The 24576-nt window shown below is 56.8% G+C and overlaps 1 protein-coding gene across 1 annotated transcript in view; it reads right to left on the bottom strand.

The window, feature by feature from the left end:
- Positions 1–24576, bottom strand: part of LOC119111313 (mucin-5AC) — a 141675-nt gene that overhangs the window by 3508 nt on the left and 113591 nt on the right. Inside the window, exons 11-13 of the mRNA XM_037235126.1 lie at positions 21741–21808; positions 13053–13243; positions 4717–4841 (exon numbers count right to left, since the gene is read on the bottom strand). Coding sequence (XP_037091021.1) covers positions 4717–4841; positions 13053–13243; positions 21741–21808 — 384 coding nt within the window. The remainder of the gene's footprint in view (positions 1–4716; positions 4842–13052; positions 13244–21740; positions 21809–24576) is intronic.

Here is a 24576-nt window from a genome sequence, read left to right as displayed (position 1 = left end):
GGGCCGGGGTCGGCGCTGCCGGCTGGTGGTGGGGCGGACCGGCGCTAGGCCCGGTCTCGCACCATTTGCAGCTGTCAGCGGGTGCCACGGTCCGCCGGGGCCGAGCGCACGACGCCACTCTCCGCCCACTTGGCCTCCGCGAGCGCGGCGCTAATGGCGCCCGCTGCTGGAGGTCCCCAGGGCCACCTCGTTCCGTGCACGCCGCCTGCCATCGAGGTCCCCCGTCAGACTCAGGCCCTCAGCAAAGGTCTGAGAAAAGCACGGCTCATCGCACACCCAGACCGAGCTGCCGGCCGCAGCGAAGCGCTAATCGCCGCCATGGCAACCGCCAGGAAGCAATAGAGCTGCTCTGAGAAGCGGAAATCAGAGCGCATCTATCTGCGTACTTCAGCGTTGACGATAACGTTTCCGCCGAGTCTGAAACCGTTCCGACTAGAAGTTATGCCAGCTGATTAGCCTATTTTCTCGAAGGAGTTCTGCTTTCGAGCTGAACTCCGAGGAGCCGCCTGCCGTGGTGGGGAGGGAGAGGCAGGGGTTCTGGATTAGCATGATAACAAGTCCAGCCGCGTCGCCAGAAGTCACCAGCTGCCGGCTCGTGGTTCAGCCGCATCGGCAGAGGTCGCCGGCTGTCAGCTGCATGGATGCCATGACGGCGCCACCACTTTTTACCGGCGCGACGCCGCGGACGTGTACACATCTCCGGAACGGGGGCAGCACGACAGCGACGGCGCGGCTGGGGCGGGGTCGGCGAGGCCGCACCCGGCCGTCGGCGACGCTGACAGCGAACGTCCGCGTGTGGCCGGCTCGCTGCCACCCGCCGGCTGTCGGCGGGCGACTCGGCACGCTCAAGGCTGGCGGTCTGGCCATCCGGCGTGTTGACCAGCTGTGGGAGCGGTAACCGGCGGTCCGGCGGCCACGCTATGCCGTGCCAGGCGTGTGACCCGAGCTGGCCAGCTTTCTCCCGGAGTGGTGGCCATACCGACCGACGGGACCCACGCTGGCTCGGCCACCTCAGGAGCCCGTCTACAGGGGTGCCGGAAAAAAGCTATCAAACGGTGAAATGGACTGCAGAACGTAAATCAGTGGATGTGTGTTCGTGTTAATTTATCGGTCAGATGGAGTGGTTTAAGAAAAAAATTGACATTTTGTACGCGCTTGGCCAGGGAATGTTCGTTCTCATCTATATAGACGTTGTCTTAGTTTTTAGAGAAGCCATCAAATCCTTTTGTTTTTTTTCGCCACTGGGCAGAGCTTGCGAGGATCCAGCGCATGAAGTGACCTAAGCACGGTTCAATATAATACTATATATCATGAACATCACCGAGCAGACCACCACCGGCCCATTACAAAGAGCTCACACGGGCAGAAACGCACTGAAAGTGAGGAAGGAAGATGGAGTCAGAAAGTGTTTCATCATGAGAGAAGCTAATTCATGTATTAGTAAGTGTGTGCATGAAAGATGATAAAATCGCGTATTTAGAGAAACGTCCAAACTTATGCTATAGGGAATGCTCCCCATTTGAAGGCATTTAAGTAAACATCAGATAAATGGAAACATACTCACTTTTAACTATTCGTATACTTTAAGTGAAAAAGATTACTCTTGGCACCAAAATTTATCTATTTAATAAATATGCTCCTCAATAAGTGAATGTTTAATTGCATCATAGACCGTTTGTATGACGTGGAGATACCGTCAAACTGGCCGTGCTAAATTGCCACTTACTTATAGTACTTCAAACTCATCGAAAGATGGCAGCACGGGTTGGCACTGTTCGCTGAGCCAAATATTGTTATGTGCTCATGTTTTGGTCTTTTCTCGTGGTGTTCTTGCATAATTATTCGTAAGTTTAAGATGCTTACTGGCATTGCTATTCTCGGTTATGACGCTATTCTTAATTCACTCGATTACAAGTCTTATTTCCATAATAGCCAGCAACTTAGGAAGCCATGTCTAACCGAGCTTTGATATATATATATATATATATATATATATATATATAGAATTTAGCCCAAAACGAGGTTCGTGATTGACGCTTGTACAGCTTGCTCAGCATTGTGGAGAGCCAATCGATATACACTTTAATTGGAAATCTCGCTCACGGACGCCAGATCTGAACGGCTGGAGGATAATATTTTCCTAGTTTTGAACGCCGCCTGGACTGTGAGCTGGCAGCATTTGCATGACGTTGCTATGACGTCATGCACGCCTGGGTAGCCTTGAAATAATTTGCACGAAACAAATCTGCACATCTTCGCGGGCGCATGGCCAGAAAATGTTTGTTTTCAGACCTTCAAAATGTTTGTTTCGGCTCAAAACTATATACAAATGTAAAACACTGCCTTAAAAGACACAACAAATTTATTGCGCGGCGTTGAACATTTTCGGAACATTTAAGGAACAGATGGTGCTATTTCTTCTCCTTTGAAAACACCCCGAATGATAGTTTATAGAATATACATAGAAACAACCTGGCAGTCATACCATGCAAGCGCAGGATGTGTCTGGCAGTGTAAAACGACAGGCCATCCCGAGTGGGGACATCTTAAATCTCCCCATGTGAGGCCTCGTTCCACTTGTCGCCCCATCCTAGTGAGCCACGGCCCCATGATACGACTCGTCCACGTGAGCGACCATTCCATGTCACGCCCCGCCCGCGTTAGCCACCATTCCATGTCACACCCCGTCCGCGTTAGCCTCCATTCCATGTCACGCCCCGTCCGCGTTAGCCACCATTCCATGTCACACCCTGTCCACCTGAGCCACCGTCCCATGTCACATCCTGTCTGCGTGAACCAAGGCCCCATGTCACGCCCCATCCGAGTGACCCAAGCCCCCATGACACGCCCAGTCCGCGAAAACCATAACCCACGTCACACCCTGCCCGGGTGAGGCACGATCCCATGTCACGCCGTGTCCGTATGAGCCATGGCCCCATGCCATGCCCCGTCCGCGTGAGTCATCCGCATGTCACGCCCCGTCTGCGTGACCCTGTGCCCCAAGTCACACCCCGTACGCGTGAGCCATCGTCCCATGTCACGCCCCGTCTGCATGAGCCACGGCCCGACGTCACGCCCCATCTGCGTGAGCCACGTCCTGATGTCACGCCCCATCTGCGTGAGCCACGGCCCGATGTCACGCCTCGTCCGCGTGATGCGGCCTGGGTGAAGCGGCGTCTGCCGGCCGCGGTGACGAAGCCGGCGCTTGGCACCGGCCAGATCGTATCAACGCGGAACTCTCGGACGGCAGCAGGTTCCGTTCAAGGCTGACCACGCCCGACGGTTAGCTGCGGGCCAGCGGCGGGGGCCAGTGGCAGCGGCTCCCTCGCGTAGCACTGGGCCGGGCGACCTCATAGCGTATCGAGCCCGCACACTGCAGATACGTCACCAATCACATACGAGAGCCACCGAGTCCCAGGACTGCTGGGGTAGATCAGATGATAAATTTACGGTCGACTTTTGGCACTAAATCTCGTCTGATTAACGTCGAGCTCGGCTGGGTGAAGTTACGCCGATGCGTGAGTTAGAGCGCGCCGCATCCATTTTTCGCGAAGAATCAAAGGACAGCCAGCGAGGTAGCTTGCATTCTTTTTCACTTAAACTTGCTCAGGAAACCGTGGAGTTTGCGAAGACTCACGTTACTGGACACTTTCGCCTAGTCATGAAATGCTACGGCAGGATGATTTAGACGACAGTTAAACGCCGTCCTTCAACGCCGCGGAGACAATCGCATTTGCGCAGCAGCACTATAAAGCAGCAAAACCGGGCGCGGGGTCCGGCCGATGGCAGACGTCCTCGCCAGTCGGCTCGTTCGCGGCCCAACAATCCCATTACACTCTCAAAGCACACCGACAGCTCACCTGAGCGGGGCGACACGGAAGCAACAAGGTTGTTCCGCCCGCTATTGCACACGCTGTGAGCCCGCCAGCGTACATCAGCCTCTCTCAGCCGGTGGCCAATGGAACGGCAGGGGCTGCCCCGCTGGCCTGGGCTGAGAGGTCTGGTGCGCCCCACCGGGTTCTCCACGCTGTGTGCTGGTCCTGCCCGTGAACCGCCCCTGGTAGGACAGAGGGAGCCACCAGCCTGGATGGGGGGGGGGGGGGGGGGGTAAGGCCGGGGAGGAGATCGGACGAGCGTGGGACGGAATGGACGGGCTACGGACGGAGTGGATGTGACTGGAAATGGGCTGGGGCTGAGCTGGGCTGAGATCGTGAATGAAGTGGACTGAGCTGGGGATGTAGGAGCCGAACACGTTGTGATATTGGGGCGGAGCAGGCTGGAATGGGTGAAAGCGCAGTGAGATGGCTTGAGCAGAGTCGCTTCGGAGCTGAACGGACTCGTCTGATACTCAGGGGCTCGACTAGACTCGTCTGGGTTGCAGGAACTCAACTGAACTCATTTGGAAGCAGGATGACCTGGGCTCGGAGGGACGGCAGGCCAGATTCCGGGTGGAATGATGTCATCTCGGGGAGAGGTGGAGTGGACTTGAGTACAGCGGTCACCCGCCCCCGCGTGGAGTAATCTCATCTCGGGGAGAGGTGGAGTGGACTTGAGTACAGCGGTCACCCACCCCCGCGTGGAGTAATCTCATCTCGGGAAGAGGTGGAGTGGACTTCAGTACAGCAGTTACCCGCCCTGTGTGAAGTGATCCCATCTCGGAGAGGGGCGGGTGGGCTTCAGTGCAGCAGTTAGCCGCCCCCGTGCCAAAACACTCACCAGCACGATACCAAAGATGAGCATGAAGAGGAGCGCGGTGAGACCGATGACGATGACGGCGATACTCCACTCTGGGATCAGGTAGTTCGCCTCCGCCTTGGCCAATACAGGCTGGGGCTTTTGGACTGCAACACAGACACCGTTCACAAACTGTTAGCATGCTGCCTACTGCTCAGCATCGGGTTTTATGTACTCCACGATCGCGATAGTCTATCAACATCCGCATGTCTACACGCATGGCAAGTTTACCAGGCAAGATTCGAAAATAGCCATTGTTGGGCATTGATCCGGAGTCGTCGTCCATCTCTCTGACACGAGATTGATGGAGGTTGTAACTATCACGGCAATCGTCCCGCACAATCACATGCGAATCCCAAATGCCCTCACAATGGGGTGCCGGCGTGGCCCAGGGTTCGAAAGTGGGCTGAAGCATTTACATGATCACCTGATCAGTAGTGTCTAGTGAGATATAAAACAACCAATTATGACCATGCACGACCCGCAAACCGGTATATATAAAAAACGGTAAAAAACGGTATATCACGCTTGGCAGTTCACCGACAGTGTTTTTGGTATATATCACGCCTGCGTTTCTTGGCTGAAATCTGGGCAGTGCCAGCCTAAGACTGACGGCACTGATTCCCGGCGAAGCTGAGCCTGTCTTCGTCAGGTGAGTTAAGTTTCCATGACCCGGCCAGGTCAGGCCGATCACGTACAGTCCGCAGCATCTTTTTGAGGAACGCAGCGCGCGTCGTCACGCCCTACTACGGAGCCCCAGCGACTGCACTGACCATGTTAGCGCTCGGGGGCCATGGGAGCATTTAACAGCACAACTACTTGAAACAAATTACACACCATTTACAAGATGCATCCATTACAGGGTGTACAGGCACAAGGTACACACTTCGATGGCGACAACTACAAATCACGTGCCACTTGATCTTTATTAGGCACACCACTTGATTTTGACCGCCAGCGGACAGCGTAACGAAGCGAACTATAATTTGAGCAGTTCGTTATTTGCGAGCAATCAGCGCATTGACCATAATGTGCTTATCTTCGCCGGCCATGATATTGTTGATGGCGAAAAGACAAAACTATGCAGCTAATTGTTGTGCCGCAAGCCCAGATATGCACTAATGCGACAACAGCCCTGTTTGCATTGGAAAATAAATGGTTGCCAGATCGGAACAAAAAGTGCCAATAATAATTATCTCGGTTTTTGCTTTGGACAGGCATTGGAAATTATCAAAGTTTGTGCTGCAAGTGCGTTTGTGCTCTTTACCTCACACCCAGGCTGTACAACTGACTGCAATAACTTCAACATCTTGAATGAGTTTCAAGACGCATAAATACCTCGTAAAAAAATGTTCTCATGTCGAGTATCGTCGTTATAGAGCTTAAAAACCGTGGTACTCATTAAAATGATATTCTGAACAATGGCTGACTGCATCAAGTATTGCAAGATGATCTAAATGGGTAACATTTAACGCGAAATAATAATCTCTATTGTCTCCTTACTCGTCCAATACTGAGAAGGATATTTAACTGGTTTCAGGTTGTCTTGAAATTGCAGCAGTTCTGCTAACGGTGCCATGGGCTTCCAAAGAGGCGAGGTCGTTGGCCGTGAAAGCCGTGCTTGGAAATTACGCGGCCCTGTGCGGCTGTCACGCTTGCTAGAAGCTAATATTTTTGTGGCTACCGATCGCAAGTTCACGCAGTTGTTGGCGCGGAATGCGCAATTTTTAAAATGTGTGCTGTGCAAGCTATTGAACATTTCCGTGCAAACCGGTCGGGCTTATTTTACCTGCGACATAGCAATATCGACGCGATTTCACCTCCCCCACCTCCCCTCCACCTCACCTCCTAACATAAAAACCAAGAAGTTTCCAGGTTGTGAAATGACTGAAGAATGCGGCTCCAAGCCGGGTCCAGATCTCGCCGGCCCAACATCACAGCGGTACGGGACCAACGGAGGAGAAAACGGACAGCGCACCAGCGAAGGTGGGGCGTCGATCTGTGCGGATCAGACACGCGCTGGCGTGCGCATGGAACATGGATCTGCGCTTTGGGACAGGTTTGTGGATTCATGTCAGATCTCGACAAGCAGAATAGATGAACAGGTAAAACCAAAAGTACGGTGTAGGAAAATGTACGGCTGCAAGTCACGAGCAGGTCCTAAAACCGTCCAACTCATACATGGACATGCTAGTAATCGACCGAGAGCGGCGAATGCTTCCTTTTCCGAGACCGATCTCATGTACAAGCACTATGCCCTATACCCGAGAGGGATTGGGCCCAAACACTGCACAGGCATATTGACCTGTTTGTTGTGACCAATAGCCACTGGAAACCCTCGCTTTTTCATAGTGGGTATTTTGGTCGCAGTTGCCAAAACCATGCATCACCGCACATTTTCTTAATTCGCGGGTTAAATGTCCAAGCCTAATGAGTCTCACAGCCACTCATAGGTAGCCACGTTTCAAGGAATACCATTCGTCAATTAGCAGCATCTGCTGCATCAGCTGCATCAGCGCACCTTTGCCTGCTGAATTCTCATGAAAGGTAGACCAACGCCTTGATTAAACCCACTGGAATCGAATACCTGAAGGTAACTGGCTCCGTTATATTTTCTGACATCGACTGCAGGATAAAGCTGAAAACGCTTACATCTGTTTTCGCTTTGCTCGCCTCGCACTACGCAATGCGTCCCGCTGGGCTCGTGCTGTTCTGAGCTAAAAACACGCCAGATCTACACATATCCTTATCGATCATTGACAGGCTGCGTGCTGAGACAGCTCTCGATCGACAGCGACCATTATCAGGCGTCAAGCAGCCAACTGGGGAAGAGATTTGGTGCTGGCTCAGTTCTCGAGGTCACGCGTGAGAGCCCATGAGATTCTGCATTCGATTCTGCCAATGTCATGTGATGATGGTTAAGTGGTGTTGCTTCCGTCTGGGCCCAAGGTGGGCTCGGTGTTTGCGCATCGTTAACAGGTAAACCAACGGGCTTATTCCCGAGGCCACGACAGCGCAGGTGTGCCTGGACTCCGTAAACAGTGGATTCAAAACCAAAGCGTGTGACGTAAGCTCATCGCGTGGAAAACGCAAGCCGAAACTGCTAAAAAACAACGTTAAATTAACGAACGAAAAGTCCAACAACTCCAACACAGCAGCCGCGAGGCAGCCGCGGCCGCCCTGGTGCCGATCGGCTGCCTCTGCCGCTGGGAGCTGAGCCTGCTCCCGACGACCGGCGCCGGCAGCACAGAGCCGCCACCAGCGGGAGACGCTGCATCAGCGGGAGTGGTGACGGCACGCCGGTGGAGACGGTGACGCTGCGCCAGCGGGATAGCGGCGTTACGCCAACGGAGGCGGCGACGGTACGTCCGAGAAATGGTGAGGCTAAACCGATTGCGACGGTTTCGAAATATTTTCGTGTCCGACGGTGCCGGAATTCGGGTGCTGACGATGCGTCCAAAGCGCCTTAGTTGAGCAAGCAAGGTTCGACAAAGCTGTTGACCATCTGCTGATAGCTGACGGGCCCTGACGGAAGGAGGTCCGTCGGCTGACAGAGAGCTGTTGGCTGGCGGACCGGTGACGGTACCAGTAGCTGAGGACTCCGCACAGGGTCGTAGGCTGGCGGACCCGTGACGGTGCCAGCAGCTGAGGGCTCCACACAGGGCCGAAGGCTGGCGGACCTGTGACGGCACCAGTAGTTGAGGACTCCGCACAGGGCCGAAGGCTGGCGGACCCGTGACGGTACCAGTAGTTGAGGACTCCGCACAGGGCCGAAGGCTGGCGGACCCGTGACGGTACCAGTAGTTGAGGACTCCGCACAGGGCGGTAGGCTGGCGGACCCGTGACGGTGCCAGCAGCTGAGGGCTCCGCACAGGGTCGTAGGCTGGCGGACCCGTGACGGTACCAGTAGTTGAGGACTCCGCACAGGGCGGTAGGCTGGCGGACCCGTGACGGTACCAGTAGTTGAGGACTCCGCACAGGGTCGTAGGCTGGCGGACCCGTGACGGTACCAGTAGTTGAGGACTCCGCACAGGGCCGAAGGCTGGCGGACCCGTGACGGTACCAGTAGTTGAGGACTCCGCACAGGGTCGTAGGCTGGCGGACCCGTGACGGTGCCAGTAGCTGAGGGCTCCGCCACAGGGCCGAAGGCTGGCGGACCCGTGACGGTACCAGTAGCTGAGGGCTCCGCACAGGGCCGAAGGCTGGCGGACCTGTGACGGTACCAGCAGCTGAGGGCTCCGCACAGGGCCGAAGGCTGGCGGACCTGTGACGGTACCAGTAGCTGAGGGCTCCGCACAGGGCCGAAGGCTGGCGGACCTGTGACGGTATCAGTAGTTGAGGACTCCGCACAGGGTCGTAGGCTGGCGGACCTGTGACGGTGCCAGTAGCTGACTGACTCGGGAGAGAGCCGGTCGCTAACCGTAGCGAGATGGAGTCAGCAGCAGACGGGCTGCAGTCGGTGGTAGACACGGCTCAGTCTGGGACCGCCAGGCTGACCAGAGCGGACAAGACGGCGCGCTGACACCTGCTGCTGGTGCGGACCGGCCCGACTGCCGGACCACAGCCCGCCCTCTGCCTCTGGACTGCCTGCCCAGCTCCGCCGCCAGCCAGCGCGCACTGGGCTGGCTCTTCAGCTCCTCTGCCAGGCAGCACACACCGGGCTGGCTCTCCAGCTTCCACTGCCAACCAGCACACACCGGGCTGGCTCTCCAGCTCCTATGCCAGCCAGCGCACACCGGGCTGGCTCTCCAGCTCCTCTGCCAGGCAGCGCACACCGGGCCGGCTCTCCAGCTCCTCTGACAGCCAGCGCACACCGGGCCGGCTCTCCAGATCCTCTGCCAGCCAGCGCACACCGGGCCGGCTCTCTAGCTTCGCTGCGCGCTCGCGTTGGTCCATGGGCGATGCTACGGGAGTGATCGCAGGCTTCATGTAGCCCCGTTTTCCGTGAGAATAAAACGGTAGTCGTTTGGTGTTGCATGAAAATGCCGGACCCGGAACTTGCGTTGATTCCTAGTTAAGGTACGGAACAATAGGACATGTCACATCAAATCAGCGTTCTGGTGATCGGTGACGACGCATCGATGTCTTTTGTTTCTTCTTATGGAAGACACAAAGCAAAAAAAGTTGCAAAACTTAGCAGAAACAAAGCCATAAAACCGGATTTCCCGTTTTTGTCACTTGAATGCATTACAAAAATGCAGTCGGAGTACGCCAGCTGGAACACCATTGGTGGAGCACCTAGTTAGGCTCAGAGAGGAAGTAATGTTATGTAACATATGTGTTAACGCACAGCTAAAATACACAGCTTAATGGGTAGATACATCTCTGGCATGGACATCCGTTTAATCAGAATTCGTGACAATGGTTTGGGCTGGATGTGATAACAGCCGATCCTTTTAGGATATAATGGTGGCTGAGATGTCAAACGTCTCGGCCAGGGACATGGCGCTGATTGCGGCGAAATCGTAACTCTACAAAATGACTGCTCGCGCTATTGCTTCACAGATAACCACAGGCAATATTACTTCCCTCAAAAGGTACAATACGGGCAGCTGCTTATCTGGGCCTTAACAAATAGCGCAGCTATCTTTATTCGCTTCTAAAAAAGTACGCGTACGGTGAAAAGGACACAGCTTGCGGTGATGTTTGTCGTCGCAGCGCTGAATTTATCACGAGCGTATTCGCGACTGACTCGCAGGCCTGTCAGCTAAAAATTTAACAAAATATTGAATGTTGCAACCGACAGAACCGAGAACGTCGATCTGACGTAGTCAAATTCATGCAATCACAGCCGCGCTAGAGCGCAGAGGGCCAAGCTAATCTAATGAAAAAGCGCAACCTGGCGCAGCCGGGCCGCACAGTCGCGCCGCGCGACCGATCAACCCCCAGGCCGGGCCCTGTCGCAGGCGGGCCTTAGAGTCGCACCGCGCGACCGGTCAACCCCGGGTCGGGCCCCGATGCAGGCTGGCCCCAGAGCCGCGCCGCGTGACCGGTCAACCCCCGGGCTGGGACCTGTCGCAGGCGGGCCTTAGCGCCGCGCGGCGCGACCGGTCAACCCCCGGGCTGGGCCCTGTCGCAGGCGAGCCCCTGAGCCGTGCCGCGTGAACCCGGCCAACCCCCGAGCTGGGACCTGTCGCAGGCGGGCCTTAGAGCCGTGCCGCGTGACCGGTCAACCCCCGGGCTGGGCCCTGTCGCAGGCGAGCCCCTGAGCCGTGCCGCGTGACCGGTCAACCCCCGCGCTGGGACCTGTCGCAGGCGGGCCTTAGAGCCGTGCCGCGTGACCGGTCAAACCCCCGGGCTGGGCCCTGTCGCAGGCGAGCCCCTGAGCCGTGCCGCGTGACCGGTCAACCCCCGGGCTGGGACCTGTCGCAGGCGGGCCTTAGAGCCGCGCCGCGTGACCGGTCAAACCCCCGGGCTGGGCCCTGTCGCAGGCGAGCCCCTGAGCCGTGCCGCGTGACCGGTCAACCCCCGGGCTGGGACCTGTCGCAGGCGAGCCCCTGAGCCGTGCCGCGTGACCGGTCAACCCCCGGGCTGGGCCCTGTCGCAGGCGAGCCCCTGAGCCGTGCCGCGTGACCGGTCAACCCCTGGGCTGGGACCTGTCGCAGGCGAGCCCCTGAGCCGCGCCGCGTGACCGGTCAACCCCTGGGCTGGGACCTGTCGCAAGCGAGCCCTGAGCCGCGCCGCGTGACCGGTCAACCCCCGGGCTGGGCCCTGTCGCAGGCGAGCCCCTGAGCCGTGCCGCGTGACCGGTCAACCCCCGGGCTGGGCCCTGTCGCAGGCGAGCCCCTGAGCCGTGCCGCGTGACCGGTCAACCCCTGGGCTGGGACCTGTCGCAGGCGAGCCCCTGAGCCGCGCCGCGTGACCGGTCCAACACCCTGGGCTGGGACCTGTCGCAAGCGAGCCCCTGAGCCGCGCCGCGTGACCGGTCAAACCCCCGGGCTGGGCCCTGTCGCAGGCGAGCCCCTGAGCCGTGCCGCGTGACCGGTCAACCCCCGGGCTGGGCCCTGTCGCAGGCGAGCCCCTGAGCCGTGCCGCGTGACCGGTCAACCCCCGGGCTGGGCCCTGTCGCAGGCGGACCTTAGAGCCGCGCGGCGACCGGTCAACCCCCGGGCTGGGCCCTGTCGCAGGCGAGCCCCTGAGCCGTGCCGCGTGACCGGTCAACCCCCGGGCTGGGCCCTGTCGCAGGCGAGCCCCTGAGCCGTGCCGCGTGACCGGTCAACCCCTGGGCCGGATCCTGACGCAAGCGGGCTATTGGCGCAGATCACGCCGGGAGGCCCGTCGACATGACCGGCCCATTCACGGCGGCATATTGGCATCGATCAGCCGCACGCGGTCTCGCGCCGCCGTGCCGCCGCCGCTCGCGGCTCGTCGTAGGGTCGGGTGGCGCGCCGATGCCGGCTGCAGGGTCGGCCCGTCTGACTCAGACCCGCCGTCGATATATGGCCGACCTCCGACTGTCGCGTTCGAGATGTCGCCGGAAACAGCGCCGCTGCTCAGAAGTCGAGGAAAACAAACACAGGCCGCGCAGTCCGAGACAAATGGCACTGGGTCGTGTCTCATTTTAGCGAGCAACGTCGGGAAGGTCTGCCTGCTCACCGCCCCGCTCGATTGTGGTCGATAACGGAGCCTGCAGGCGACAGAAGGGTGCCGGGGCCCGGCCCGGGCCTGGCGTCTGTGACGGTACAGATCTATTGCATTGTCACGCCACGTTCCGAGACACGCGACCGTAAAACACTACCGAGGCATCATAATCGATACCGGACGATGGCGTCACAACCTCGCCTGTCGACTTCAGGATAGTTCTACACGGGCCGCGGGCCGCATTGGTCCCGAAGGAACTCTGGCTGGAACGACGTGATCAAGCGCTCGCCCAAATATGACGGGACAAACGGGCCGCTGCTTAGTGCGCTATTATTCTGGGAGAAATTAGCTCGCTAACTTTTGGCAGGGTCGTCAGACTAAACTAACCACATTTGTTCAAACTTTGGCAATGCGGCGCAAATCCGATTCCTGCTCGAGTGCTGTTCCATGGACACGGGTATATCAGAGCGAGCTTATTTGAAATGTCAATAGTATGCACATGACATGTCACTTCATTCTGCCAACTTAAAAATCACAAATACACCTATCAGGCGTCAATTTGATACACCACGTGCCGAGTGTAAAACCCTGTGACAGGCCTTGTGCATGCTGCACGTCAGGTCTATGACATGATGTGTAGGCTCTACTCACGCCTCACGCGCGAGTGGCGTCCCTGGGTCCGGCAGCAGCCCACAGACTCAACAGCCTAGCCCAGATGAGCCCAGACCCTCACTCACCCACGAAGTCGTTGAACCCTGCATCGATGGAGAGGCTGCCCATTTGCAGCACCTTCTGCTCAGATCCGTCCGGCATGTCCATCTTCGCCACCGGAAGATTCTCTTGGAACAGGACGTTTACGTCCTGGGTGTTGAGCTCGCCCACCAGGTTGTTGAAGATCAGGTAGTAGTCGGCTATGACGCTTCCCTCACTGGAAAGTGCCAAAGCCGTGTCAGTCGCCGCGCTGCTGTTCACACCGCGCGCACACCGGGCTATTGGCTGCAAGGATGCCACTCACCCATAACGCATTTCCCTGCCCAATGTGCGGCGTTTCTAGTCCGAATCATGCGTGAGGTGCCAACGATCACCGTGCATCGGTACCTCCAGACGTCCGTGGTGCGGTCACGGCGGTTCCCTACGCATTGCACCGTCGGCTGGGCTATTGGTCGAGCCGAATCCACACACCGGGAATATGAAAAAGTCGCCTGACACCAGTCGTCCTTGCGGGCTGCCAGCGCCATCTGTTGCCGATCGGCGACCAGACCGCCGGTTTAGAACGTGCCAACGAAATGAAATCCCCGGCCGTGCGAAGGACACCGTCCCGTCAGCGAACTGATTATCTCAGCCACCCCGCGCCCGTGACATGCGTAACAGGAGATCCTTAACTGTGACGTCTTGACGACATCCGCCAGTCAGCTCGAGGCGTGACGGAGACAAATAAAAACGGTAGCGGTGCGACGCAGCTAGGGCACAAGACAACTCGGCGCCGGGGAACCACGCACGCCCCGGCCGCTGATAAAACAATGTTCCGAAGCGGCGACGCCTGTGTCGTCAGCGCTTCGAAAGAAGCAGAAATAACGAGCGTCTCGAGTGGCCGGTGCGTCCTCTCAGCCTCGTCGAGGAGGAGGGGGACGGGGAGGGGGGGGGGGGCACGGTGCGATCATCGCGCCGGCATTGCAATTAGGCGCCGCACTCGCCATCTCTGCCCACGGAGGGCGGACGGCGACACTGGGGACGGGAGGAGATTGCGTCGACCGCCGCGTCAATCGGCGACGATGAGCGGCGACCCACCGACCCGGACACACCCGACCGAGCGACGCGCCGGTGGCGATGACGAACTGCGACAGCGTGAGGCGCCGAGAGCACGTGAATGACACGCCGAGACAGAGCGACAGGTTTGAGTCGATGACACTCTCCGACAGAGTATTGCACCAGAGGCGATGATTCGCTACGGCAGAGTGACACTACGGGGGCGATAACCCACTACCACAGTGTGACACGCCGGAGACGATGACACACTGCGACAGAGTGACACTCCGGAGACGATAACTCACTATTGCGGAGTGACACTCCAGAGACGATGAACCACTACGACAGAGTGACACCCCAGAGAAGATAGCCCACTATTGCAGAGTGACACCCCAGAGACGATGACACACTGCGACAGTGTGACACTCCGGAGACGACCCACTACGACAGGGTGACACTCCGGAGACAATTTCACACTGCTACGGAGTAGCACTTCGGAGACGATGGCGCATTGCGACAGCGTTTCACTCCGGAGACGAGAACATAATGCGACAGGATGACACTCCGAAGGCGATGACCCACTGCGACAGAATGACACTCCGGAGACAATGACCCACTACGACAGAATGACACTCCGGAGACGATGACCCACTACGACAGAGTGACACTCCGGAGACAATGACCCATTACGACAGAATGACACTCCCGAGACAATGACCCATTACGACAGAATGACACTCCGGAGACGATGACCCACTACGACAGAATGACATTCCGGAGACAATGCTACACTGCGACAGACTGACACTCTGCAGACGATGCTGCACTACGACAAGGTAATAGCCAGGGCGATAACCCAGTAGGACAGAACGATATTCAAGAGGCAATGCCGCAACCCGACCGAGTGATGCGCTAGTTGTAATGAATCACTTCGTTGGATGAATCCGCCAGAGGTAATGACGCGCTCCAACAGAGTGCGAGGAATAATGCAGGGAAGATGCGTCAGAGGTGGTCACATTCTGGACGGGGCTGACAGTGGGTGTCTCACCATGGGACGGCCCTGCAGGGATTTAACACGCGCTCGGTGGGGGGGGGGGGTCAAATTGGCCCCCCGGAGGTTTTTCCAAAATGATTTCCGAACGGTGCCATACAACCACTCCAAACTTCTCATAGCTATAGAGAATTGAAAAGCGGATCTTTTGATACCAAAAAATCAAATCTACCTTGTAAGGTCGCCGAGCTATGACAGGGCAGTCGGGCCATGGCTGTCAGCAAAAGGCATTTCTAGAGAATCGCTCAATGCGATGCAACAGCGGAGTGTTAAATGAAGCCATAATGTTTGATGTTGTTTCTTGGGAAATGCATCAATAAACCCTAGAAATTCAACCAATTTCATTGACCTAGGATCAGCTGTGAAGGTCAGAGCGAGGTGAAAAGTAACCTGCTTCTTACTCGAGAGCTCGGTTTTGGAGTACTTTTTGGTGCTCATTTCTTATTTGTTAATGACAGGGACCGCGGTGGGAATGTTTCATGGACTTTTTAAACGTTAGAGTGGATCTCTGGCTCAAAATGATCTAGGCCAACGTTTTGTTCTTAGGAGCACACCACCTAACATAATTTCAGACTCTTAATCGAATGACAAAATAGGAGCAATGCCGTAGTATTTGGTCACAATGACTTTATATGCTCCAAAAAGGTCACTGATCTTTATTGAACACCATCAGCCTTTTGTTTAGAACATATATCTAGTTTTACGGTGGTTGCGTGTGGATTTCTGGGGGCACTTGGGACGCCAATCTGAAGCTTAATCTTGCTTGACCTTATTTGACCCCAGAGTCATGAACCAGGAGCCTCAAATCTTGACGAGGGAATTCATATACAGGCTAACCAACCCTTTGAGTTTGGTGCCTCTGGCTATCTTAATTTTTGGGATCTCAGGGGGTCGAATTGCCCCACCCCACCGGAGCAAAGGCATTCAACCGGCCATCCGGGCGCGCGTTAATCACAGCAGCTCTCCACACTCAGCGGGAGCATATCTTTCAGGATGTTGACCTCCAGCCACTCATAGAATGCAATGCACACAATCACTGACGGTGTCCTGCGGAGCGGCCATGCCGCTCAGCACGTGACGCTGTGACACTGCGGGGTCACATGCGTGCACTCGTACCGACGCGTGAATGAACCATGACCCCAACATCTGGGGACTGGTTATTCCCAGACTGCTTCAACATCGGCCAACGTGAAACACCCACGTGATCCCGAGGTGGGTGGAGCGAGGAGGTGGGATATGCAGGCGTCAGAAGAGGCTAGCGTCGACAGATTTGAAGAGCATGGCAGGATTTTGCAGACCTGCCACGACTGCATGCGAGATGGCGTCCGACAACTTCGTGACCCCACGACGGCAGAAATGCAGATAGACCAGCAGAGCAACAACAGGACAGCTGTCGGCTGTCGACCTTAAGCACTGTTGAGAAAATCTGCACGGTACTTAACCGTTTTTAACCATCTTTATCATGTGCTGGGGGTTTCATAACAAGGTTGTTGAACACTACAGTGCAGCTTGTGGTCGGATGGTCTGCACACAAGTGAGATGACATCACCGAAGCGTCAGCGTATTCGTCCTACAGGGCACTGGCCGTGCGAGCCCAACATCTTTACCTGACGTACAGTCTGCCCAGGGTACCAATAAAGCCATATGCAGATTATTCGGGAGATTTTCTGCCGTCAACCTTGTTGACTTAGCTTTTAAATAAATAATAAATAATAAGGCTCTGCCGAGCAAGCGGTCAGTACCCCATGTCGTTTTCATGGGCAAGTCTAAGGCTTTATTCACCAAAAGTACGGTGCCAACGAATGAAACCGGTTAATCCAGAACCAACAACCTAATGTGAGGCAAAAAATGACACTTAAGACAAAAAACTTGCCACGATGCCGTTGCTGCACGCTCTTTACTAGGCTGTGCCGTGATACTCATGTCAGGATTTAATCTGATCGTATCGTGCTCCTGAGATTGGGTAACGTCAGACTGAGACGTGGCCTCAGCATGAGAAAACCTCCTATGCAGCCGGATTCTGTCTAAATCGCCATGTCTCACCACAGCAGCTGGGACTGCCGACTCCAGACTGCAGAGGTCGGCGGAGCCGTGTGCAGCCGGCGCCGTCGCGCCGCTGGTGTTCTCAGTTCTCAGCTGGTGTTCTTATCCGACTCATGGCAACGCTCTTTTGTCGCCATCGGCCAGGAGCTATCAGGGCTATTCGGACCCAGTACCGGCCGACCCCTCTGTAGTTCGAGTTTGCTGCCGGCCGACGTCAGCCAGAGCCGCTCGGGCCCAGCATACACGGCTGCCGGCCGGTGCCAGTCAGAGCCGCTCGGACCCAGCATACACAGCTGCCGGCCGGTGCTAGCCAGAGCCGCTCGGGCCCAGCATACACGGCTGCCGGCCGGTGCGAGCCAGAGCCGCTCGGGCCTAACATACACGGCTGCCGGCCGGTGCCAGCCAGAGCCGCTCGGGCCCAACATGCACGGCTGCCGGCCGGTGCCAGCCAGTGCCGCTCGGGCCAACATTCACGGCCGCTCAGCCGCACACGTCTACGATGGGCCATGACCCGGCGCTGACCCGGCCGTGCGCAACAATGGCGCCCTGCAACGCCCGCCCGTCTATCGCTTGACAGGCGGCGTCGCCCAGCTCGTGCGCGACACTAATGGCAATCAGAGGCGGCTCCGCCGTAATCGGAGCTGTCGCCCTGAGAACCGCCCAAGGGCCCTCTAGCGGCCTGGCTCGACCACCCCTGCCGCTTCTCAAGGCCACCACTGTAGAACGGGCCGCTGGTGATTGGACTGGAAAGACAATGCAGGCCGACTGGTATTCTTGTTGGGTAACACAATTGGTGGGATTAAGCGGTGGCAGTTTCCCCGGGCTTCTGCATCGCGATTCCAGATTTGACGGACGAAAGTCCTTGAGGGCAGCCGGCTGGGGCGATGTCCACAAATCGGCTGGTGAGTGGGAAAGGAGCACCTTCATCACCACTGAAAAAGACGGATATTCAGATGGAAATGCGTTATTGAGGCTAGCTGATCCTCTGCATCTAGCTGTGAAAGTTTCAGCTGCGTAAACATAGTGTTGATCTGGTGATAAATCCGAACATGTTTGTCGCATTGCATCAGTAACTTTGATCGCCTCATATTCGTATGAAATAGTCGGAGTTGAGAAGATTGCGCAAAATAATTCGAAAAATTCTGCAAACACTGAAAAACGTTAGGTGCGCGTCGAACAAATGGCTGATTTTCCAGGTTTTGAAGTCTAGTTGTGAACCTTTCGTCTTTGTGATGTTGCCACTTCGGATCTGGTGATCAAGCATGACACTATCACTGCACAATGCACTGTGCTTCAACTCCGGATACAGTTCCGGAGCGAGCTTTTGTTGAATTAAATTGCCTTTTTCCCAAAACTCAAAAATTCAACTTCAAAGCATTACTTTAAGCTTTTTACGGGCATACTATCCAAAGTCCGGCATTAAAGTTGAAAATGAAAAGGAATGCTCCACGTTTGTGCGGGGTTCCAGACTGAAATAGACATTTTGGAGATAATTCGGTGCAGTTCACATCTCTGTCCTTGTTAAGACCCAACATGTTTCATGCAAAACCCCAACCCAAAACTAATGCCAATCTCCTGCCGCCATCGGCCAGGAGCTATCAGGTCTATTCGGACCCAGTACCGGCCGACCCCTCTGTCGCTCGAGACTGCTGCCGGCTGATGCCAGCCAGAGCCGCTCGGGCCCAGCGTACACGGCTGCCGGCTGATGCCAGCTAGAGCCGCTCGGGCGCAACATACACGGCTGCCGGCCGGTGCCAGCCAGAACCGCCCGAGCCCAGCATACACGGCTGCCAGCCTGTGCCAGTCAGAGCCCCTCGGGCCCAGCATACACGGCTGCCGGCCGGTGCCAGCCAGAGCCGCTCGGGCCCAACATACACAGCTGCCGGCCGACGCCAGCGAGAGCCGCTCGGGCCCAACATACAAAGCTGCCGGCCGGTGCCAGCCAGAGCCGCTCGGGCCCAGCATACACGGCTGCTGGCCGGTGCCAGCCAGAGCCGCTCGGGCCCAACATACACGGCTGCCGGCCGGTGCCAGCCAGGGCCGCTCGGGCCCAACATACACAGCTGCCGGCCGGTGCCAGCCAGAGCCGCTCGGGCCCAACATACACGGCTGCCGGCCGGTGCCAGCCAGAGCCGCTCAGGCCCAACTTACACAGCTGCCGGCCGGTGCCAGCCAGAGCCGCTCGGGCCCAGCATACACGGCTGCCGGCCGGTGTCAGCCAGAGCCGCTCGGGCCCAGCATACACGGCTGCCGGCCGGTACCAGCCAGAGCCGCTCGGGCCCAACATACACGGCTGCCGGCCGGTGTCAGCCAGAGCCGCTCGGGCCCAGCATACACGGCTGCCGGCCGGTGTCAGCCAGAGCCGCTCGGGCCCAGCATACACGGCCGCTCAGCCGCCGACAGCCGGTGGGTAGCGTGCAATACGAAACGATCGCCTTACCGGCCGATCGGCCAGTTACTGGGGAATGCCACGAATCTCGCTAATGCTGTAACTGTAACTCATGATGGCTACAGTTACAGTTGCACTTGTAACTCGCAAAAGTGCTGTAACGACGCGGGCAGATGACAAGTGCCGCATCATTGTGAACGGCGGAGGATGAGTGGAGGTTTTAGTCCTAACCAAACGTCAAAGGGCCGGGAACGGAACAGGCCCCACTTCCCTTTTCATAAAAAATGGGATAAGTCGCACGGCACGGTCGGATTTATCAAGATTGAACCTAAGGCGATATATGCGTATGTACCGTTATCTTATCATGCAGGTGATGTAAATGTCACAAGGTCAAGCGCTGAAACGGTGAAGAACAGAAATCCAAAGGTCGAAGCTATGCAACGCATTCGTGAAATACGCGTCATGCTACTCACACTTTTATTGTTTTGATTGTTCTTGTACACGGTCTATGCCGCCAAGGAATATCATACAACGCTGTCAATTAAAAATGTCCCGGGTCTTCGTTCGGACACCGCTTTTCCGATCTACCTGTAGGTTAGAATGTGTGGTGGGGAGCATTCGGCACTAGCTGGTTTTTGGAGTGGCCCAAATATTCATTACTGTCAGTTTTACTCAATAACGTCCCTCACGATAAGTGCCGACATCGCAGAAACATTATCACCCCCGACAGCGTGGGCAGTTACAAGCGGTGTTTCCCACCAGTGACGTCATCATAAGTTGCCACACATGACTGGGCCTGTCAGCCCTCCCCCGCCCCCCCCCCCCCCACCGGCTGGGAACGGCGCGGGGTGCGGTCCGACCGCCGCGCATGCTGGCGGCCCCCGCAGCGTGAGTCACTGCTCTCACCGGCACCTTGATCCCCATCCGAAGCCGGAGGCCAGCGGCGGGACATCCGGCAGACCGTGACGTCATCACCGATATTCGGCGGCCGTGACGTCACCACCGACACGGTGCCGCGGCTAGATAAACGGACACGGAGGGCGCTCAAAAAACTGCTCTCGAATCTACGTCAGTTGAGCACCATCAGGGGTGTTACTGTTCCTTGACTGGCATTTAGCACATGTTCATCAGTCGGGAATCGGGACTCACAAACCCGAAAGGCCAGGATCGGAACAGGTTTCAACTCAGTTTTCGTCAACAGTGGGTTGAGCCCCACAGCACAGTCGGATTCATCTATTTCATCAAAGGCCTGAATTGAAAATTAGTTGAAAAGCCATCAAAGGTTCGTATTTTGAACTCAAAGCCCTGAAGTCTGCAATTCAAGTTAAACCCCATTTTAGACTAACAACACTACTGTACAAGTAATTACTTGGAGCACTCAATTTGAAATATTAAAAAATAAAGGCAGGCTTTTAAAGACTGGAACCAAGTGCACAGTGCAGGCCACAGTATGTGCTAACCCCACAGATCACCAAGCGTTTTGATCACTAACGGACTCAGTCGATCCGAGAGTGATTGGGCTACAAGAATTACTCGGTCTACAATCCTGTTCACTGCGACCAACATCTAAACTGATTAGTTGCGTCGACTGAAATTGCCTGGCATGCTCAGACCCGAAGCCAGCCAATCTCCAAGCAATGTGATTTGTGAACTGGCGCGCGATTGCTGCACCAGCCAACTTCTGCATGGTAGACTCTCACGGAAGGCTGATTTTATCGTGCGTTGATCAAAGCCATTTGTACTAGCTTCACCACGTACGGGGCAGCATGAACTTAGATATTGGTATCATCCACATGATAAGACAGATACCTTCCGTCATCTACCATTTCGTCCGCTCCACGCCGCATCATACATCGTGATGGCTCAGGGCAGCATCGCATCAGATGTACATATTTGTTCAACATCTGTACCGCTTAGGTTATGCCTCAGGCAATGGCCAGCTCATCTCGTGTCCCGCAATGACTAACAGCACGTCCCGCCAGTCGTCCCATCTTTCAAAAACACTTCAATATCAAATCACATGGTGGTGGGTGGACACCGGTCTACTCTTAAAATGCCGGCAGAGAAACTGCTATGCCGACTTCCCTCTGCATAAGCGTGCCACAGTCAGGGGGGGGGGGGGGGGCGCCTCACTCGTCTTCGTCCGCGGGTCACGGGACGGGAAGGGCCAGAGGGCATGACGCCGCTGAAGCTTACCTGAATGAGTCGATGACGACCCGGTCAAACCAGACGGAAAGCGGCGAAGCCTGGAACGCCTCGGTGAGCTGTGGACGACAGGCCACTGTCAGCGTCGAGGCGGTGGGACAACGTGTGCAGCCACCAACGATGGGGTCACTGTCAGCGTCGGGGCGGTGGGACAACGCATGCGGCCGCCAAAGGGGGGGGGGGGCACTGTCAGCGCCGGGGCGGTGGGTCAACGTGTGCAACCGCCGGCGAAACTAAGTACACGTGTGTCGCTGCTGAAGGCGCCACGGATCACTTATCAATGGGCGGGACCGGTTTTGATCATGGTATGGTAAGGTGCGGCATGATCTGGTATGGAATAGTGTGGTATGGCTGATTGATACCGTATAGCATGTTATGGTACGGTATGGTGTGACGTGGTCAGCGGCGTTAAAACGCTTCAAGAGTCGGTCATCGGTATGGGATATTTGCGCACATAATGGTCATGGTGTTCGAGCTCAGGTGTGCAAAATCCCAGTTCAGCTGTCCGAGATCATCGTCGACCGTGAATCTGCTGTCCATTGGTCGGACTGGAAGCGCTGCCGCCTGCACCACGGCAGCGGCCATCAGGACCGACCACATCGAACGGGGAGACAATCGTGCGCCACCGGTCATTGGCGCTGGTCAACACAATAAGCCGGGACGGCCGTTTGGGCCGCGGCCGCGCCGACTGGTCAGCTGTGGGCCGCGGCCGCGTCGCCTGGTCAGCTGTGGGCCGCGGCCGCGCCGACGGGTCAGCTGTGGGCCGCGGCCGCGCCGACTGGTCAGCTGTGGGCCGCGGCCACTCCGACTGGTCAGTTGTGGGCCGCGGCCGCTCCGACTGGTCAGCTGTGGGCCGCGGCCGCGCCGACTAGCCAGCTGCGGGCCACGGCCGCGCCGACTAGTCAGCTGTGGGCCGCGATCGCGCCGACTGGTCAGCTGCGGGCCGCGGCCGCGCCGACAGGTCAGCTGTAGTGAGCGTCAGCTGGCGGCCGGAGTAACGGCTGGCGCACCGGTTCGGTGCCCCAGCCGCGTTCGGTCAAGGTCCGACTGCGTTTCACCACCGCGGCGAATGGACCGTGGGCGCCGCCAGTGACGGCGCGCGGCTGGCGCACGGACAGCAGCCCCGGGGGATGCCGAGGGGAGACTGGCCCAAGACAGAGCCAGGGTATGGCAGGGGAGAGGGAGGGAAGAGCCCCAAGAGATGACGGCGAAAATCACGAGTTTGAGCCGGCTCGGCGACGCTGCTCCAGACCGCCAGCGGTCGGTGCCGGCGCCGTACGGAATAATGAGCCCGAGGCTGCGGCCCTCGAGCACTGAGAGGCGTAGCGACTACGGCCGGGGTGATCTCTTGAGTTGTTTGTGACAGAAGAGCAGTCAGCTCCAGACAGCCGGAAAGCCGAAAGTTTCAACGTAGGCATGACATCTGGCAAGCTACAGAGTTGACAGCACACCTCATTCAATCCGATGCTAAATGAAACATCTAGTTGCCCGTGGACTACGAGGGGAGAGGATTTGTTCATACTTACTTCAGGAACCCATGAAGTTATTTCTCCGCTTAAAATTGCAATTGATGCCTCTGGATTTTGGTACCGATAAATCATGTTTCTCATAACCCCATGCCACTGATGACGTTGCATGCCACGTCAGACTGAAACATTTGACAGGCTGTTTGATCAGTTATTAGTTGTACGTTAAAAGGTATCTTGTGTGTCCTAAATTATGCCTGTACAAGTAAGCGATCAGATACTCTCAGATAGCATATAGCATAGCGTGCACACGTCTATAACGACAACCCTGTATTGAGTGCAAGTGCGAATATTTTCCCCAGGTACTCCACATGGGATTTCCATAGTCCTAAGATTGTATAAGAATATCCTTTCGACAGCATAACCAGCTGAAAGTGGACGTTCGCAACCGTAAACTTCCATGACTAAAGCTAACACTGCCAGCCAGGTAATTAAGCAGCATCCTCCTCTCTGATCCTGGTGATCGACAGGCGGAGATGAGTGGAGTTCGACCCAGGTAGCTCTCGGGCCCGCAACAGGCCGGCACACTCGGTGCGCTCGATGTGCCGATTGGGACCCCGATGGCGCAGCGTCGGCGCCAGCAAAACGTCCATTTGGAACACAAAAGGGCGGCTGAGTGCCAGACCGCCCTGGCTGTTGGCTGATGGTAACCCACCACCGCTTGCAGGGCTGACAGCGGATGGATGACGTCCGACCCCCTCCCCTAACCCCGAGAACCCCTCTGCCGGGGCGTGGGATTGTTGAACAGGCTTGGCGTCGACCATCGCGCCCCGGAATTTTAAGCGGAGTGAAACGGGTAATGCTGCCGACCAAGCCAATCGAGCTGGGACTTGCGGCTCGCTCTACGCGCGACTAACGCTACCCATGTGCGCGTGTGATCGCGCGCCAGTACCTCGATTGCACTTGTTCGTGGCGTACCTAAATGAAAAGCCGACATGTGAATCTTGCAGCAAACGCACGTGATCAACGGGCGCCATCACTGGAGGTGCTGTTCGCGAGCGGATTCCGGGCCCGAAGTCACCGAACACCATCCTTTCGGGCGTCTGGTGAGACAATCACGTCATGAGTTGGGTTTCATTAGAGTGGAAATGACAGGATCTCGAACGGCGCCGAGACAGTCAGCCGACGGACACGGCATGATCACGCCCAGCGCGTTCGTCGGCCGGAACCGGAAATGACGCCGCGAGAGGGTGTCCGCCCACGGCATCGCCTATCGACCGGAGGACCGACCCCGCACAAGACGTCGCTATCAGTGGTCCCGCCCCATCGACCGGCCGCGAACCGGCCGATCAAACGCAGCC

Source organism: Pollicipes pollicipes, unplaced genomic scaffold, assembly GCF_011947565.3.
Source record: "Pollicipes pollicipes isolate AB1234 unplaced genomic scaffold, Ppol_2.1 Scaffold_7261;HRSCAF=8764_pilon_pilon_pilon, whole genome shotgun sequence".
Lineage (NCBI taxonomy): Eukaryota > Metazoa > Arthropoda > Thecostraca > Pollicipedomorpha > Pollicipedidae > Pollicipes > Pollicipes pollicipes.
Note: the sequence above shows the minus strand (reverse complement) of the source record. Positions and strands in the feature narration are given on the sequence as shown.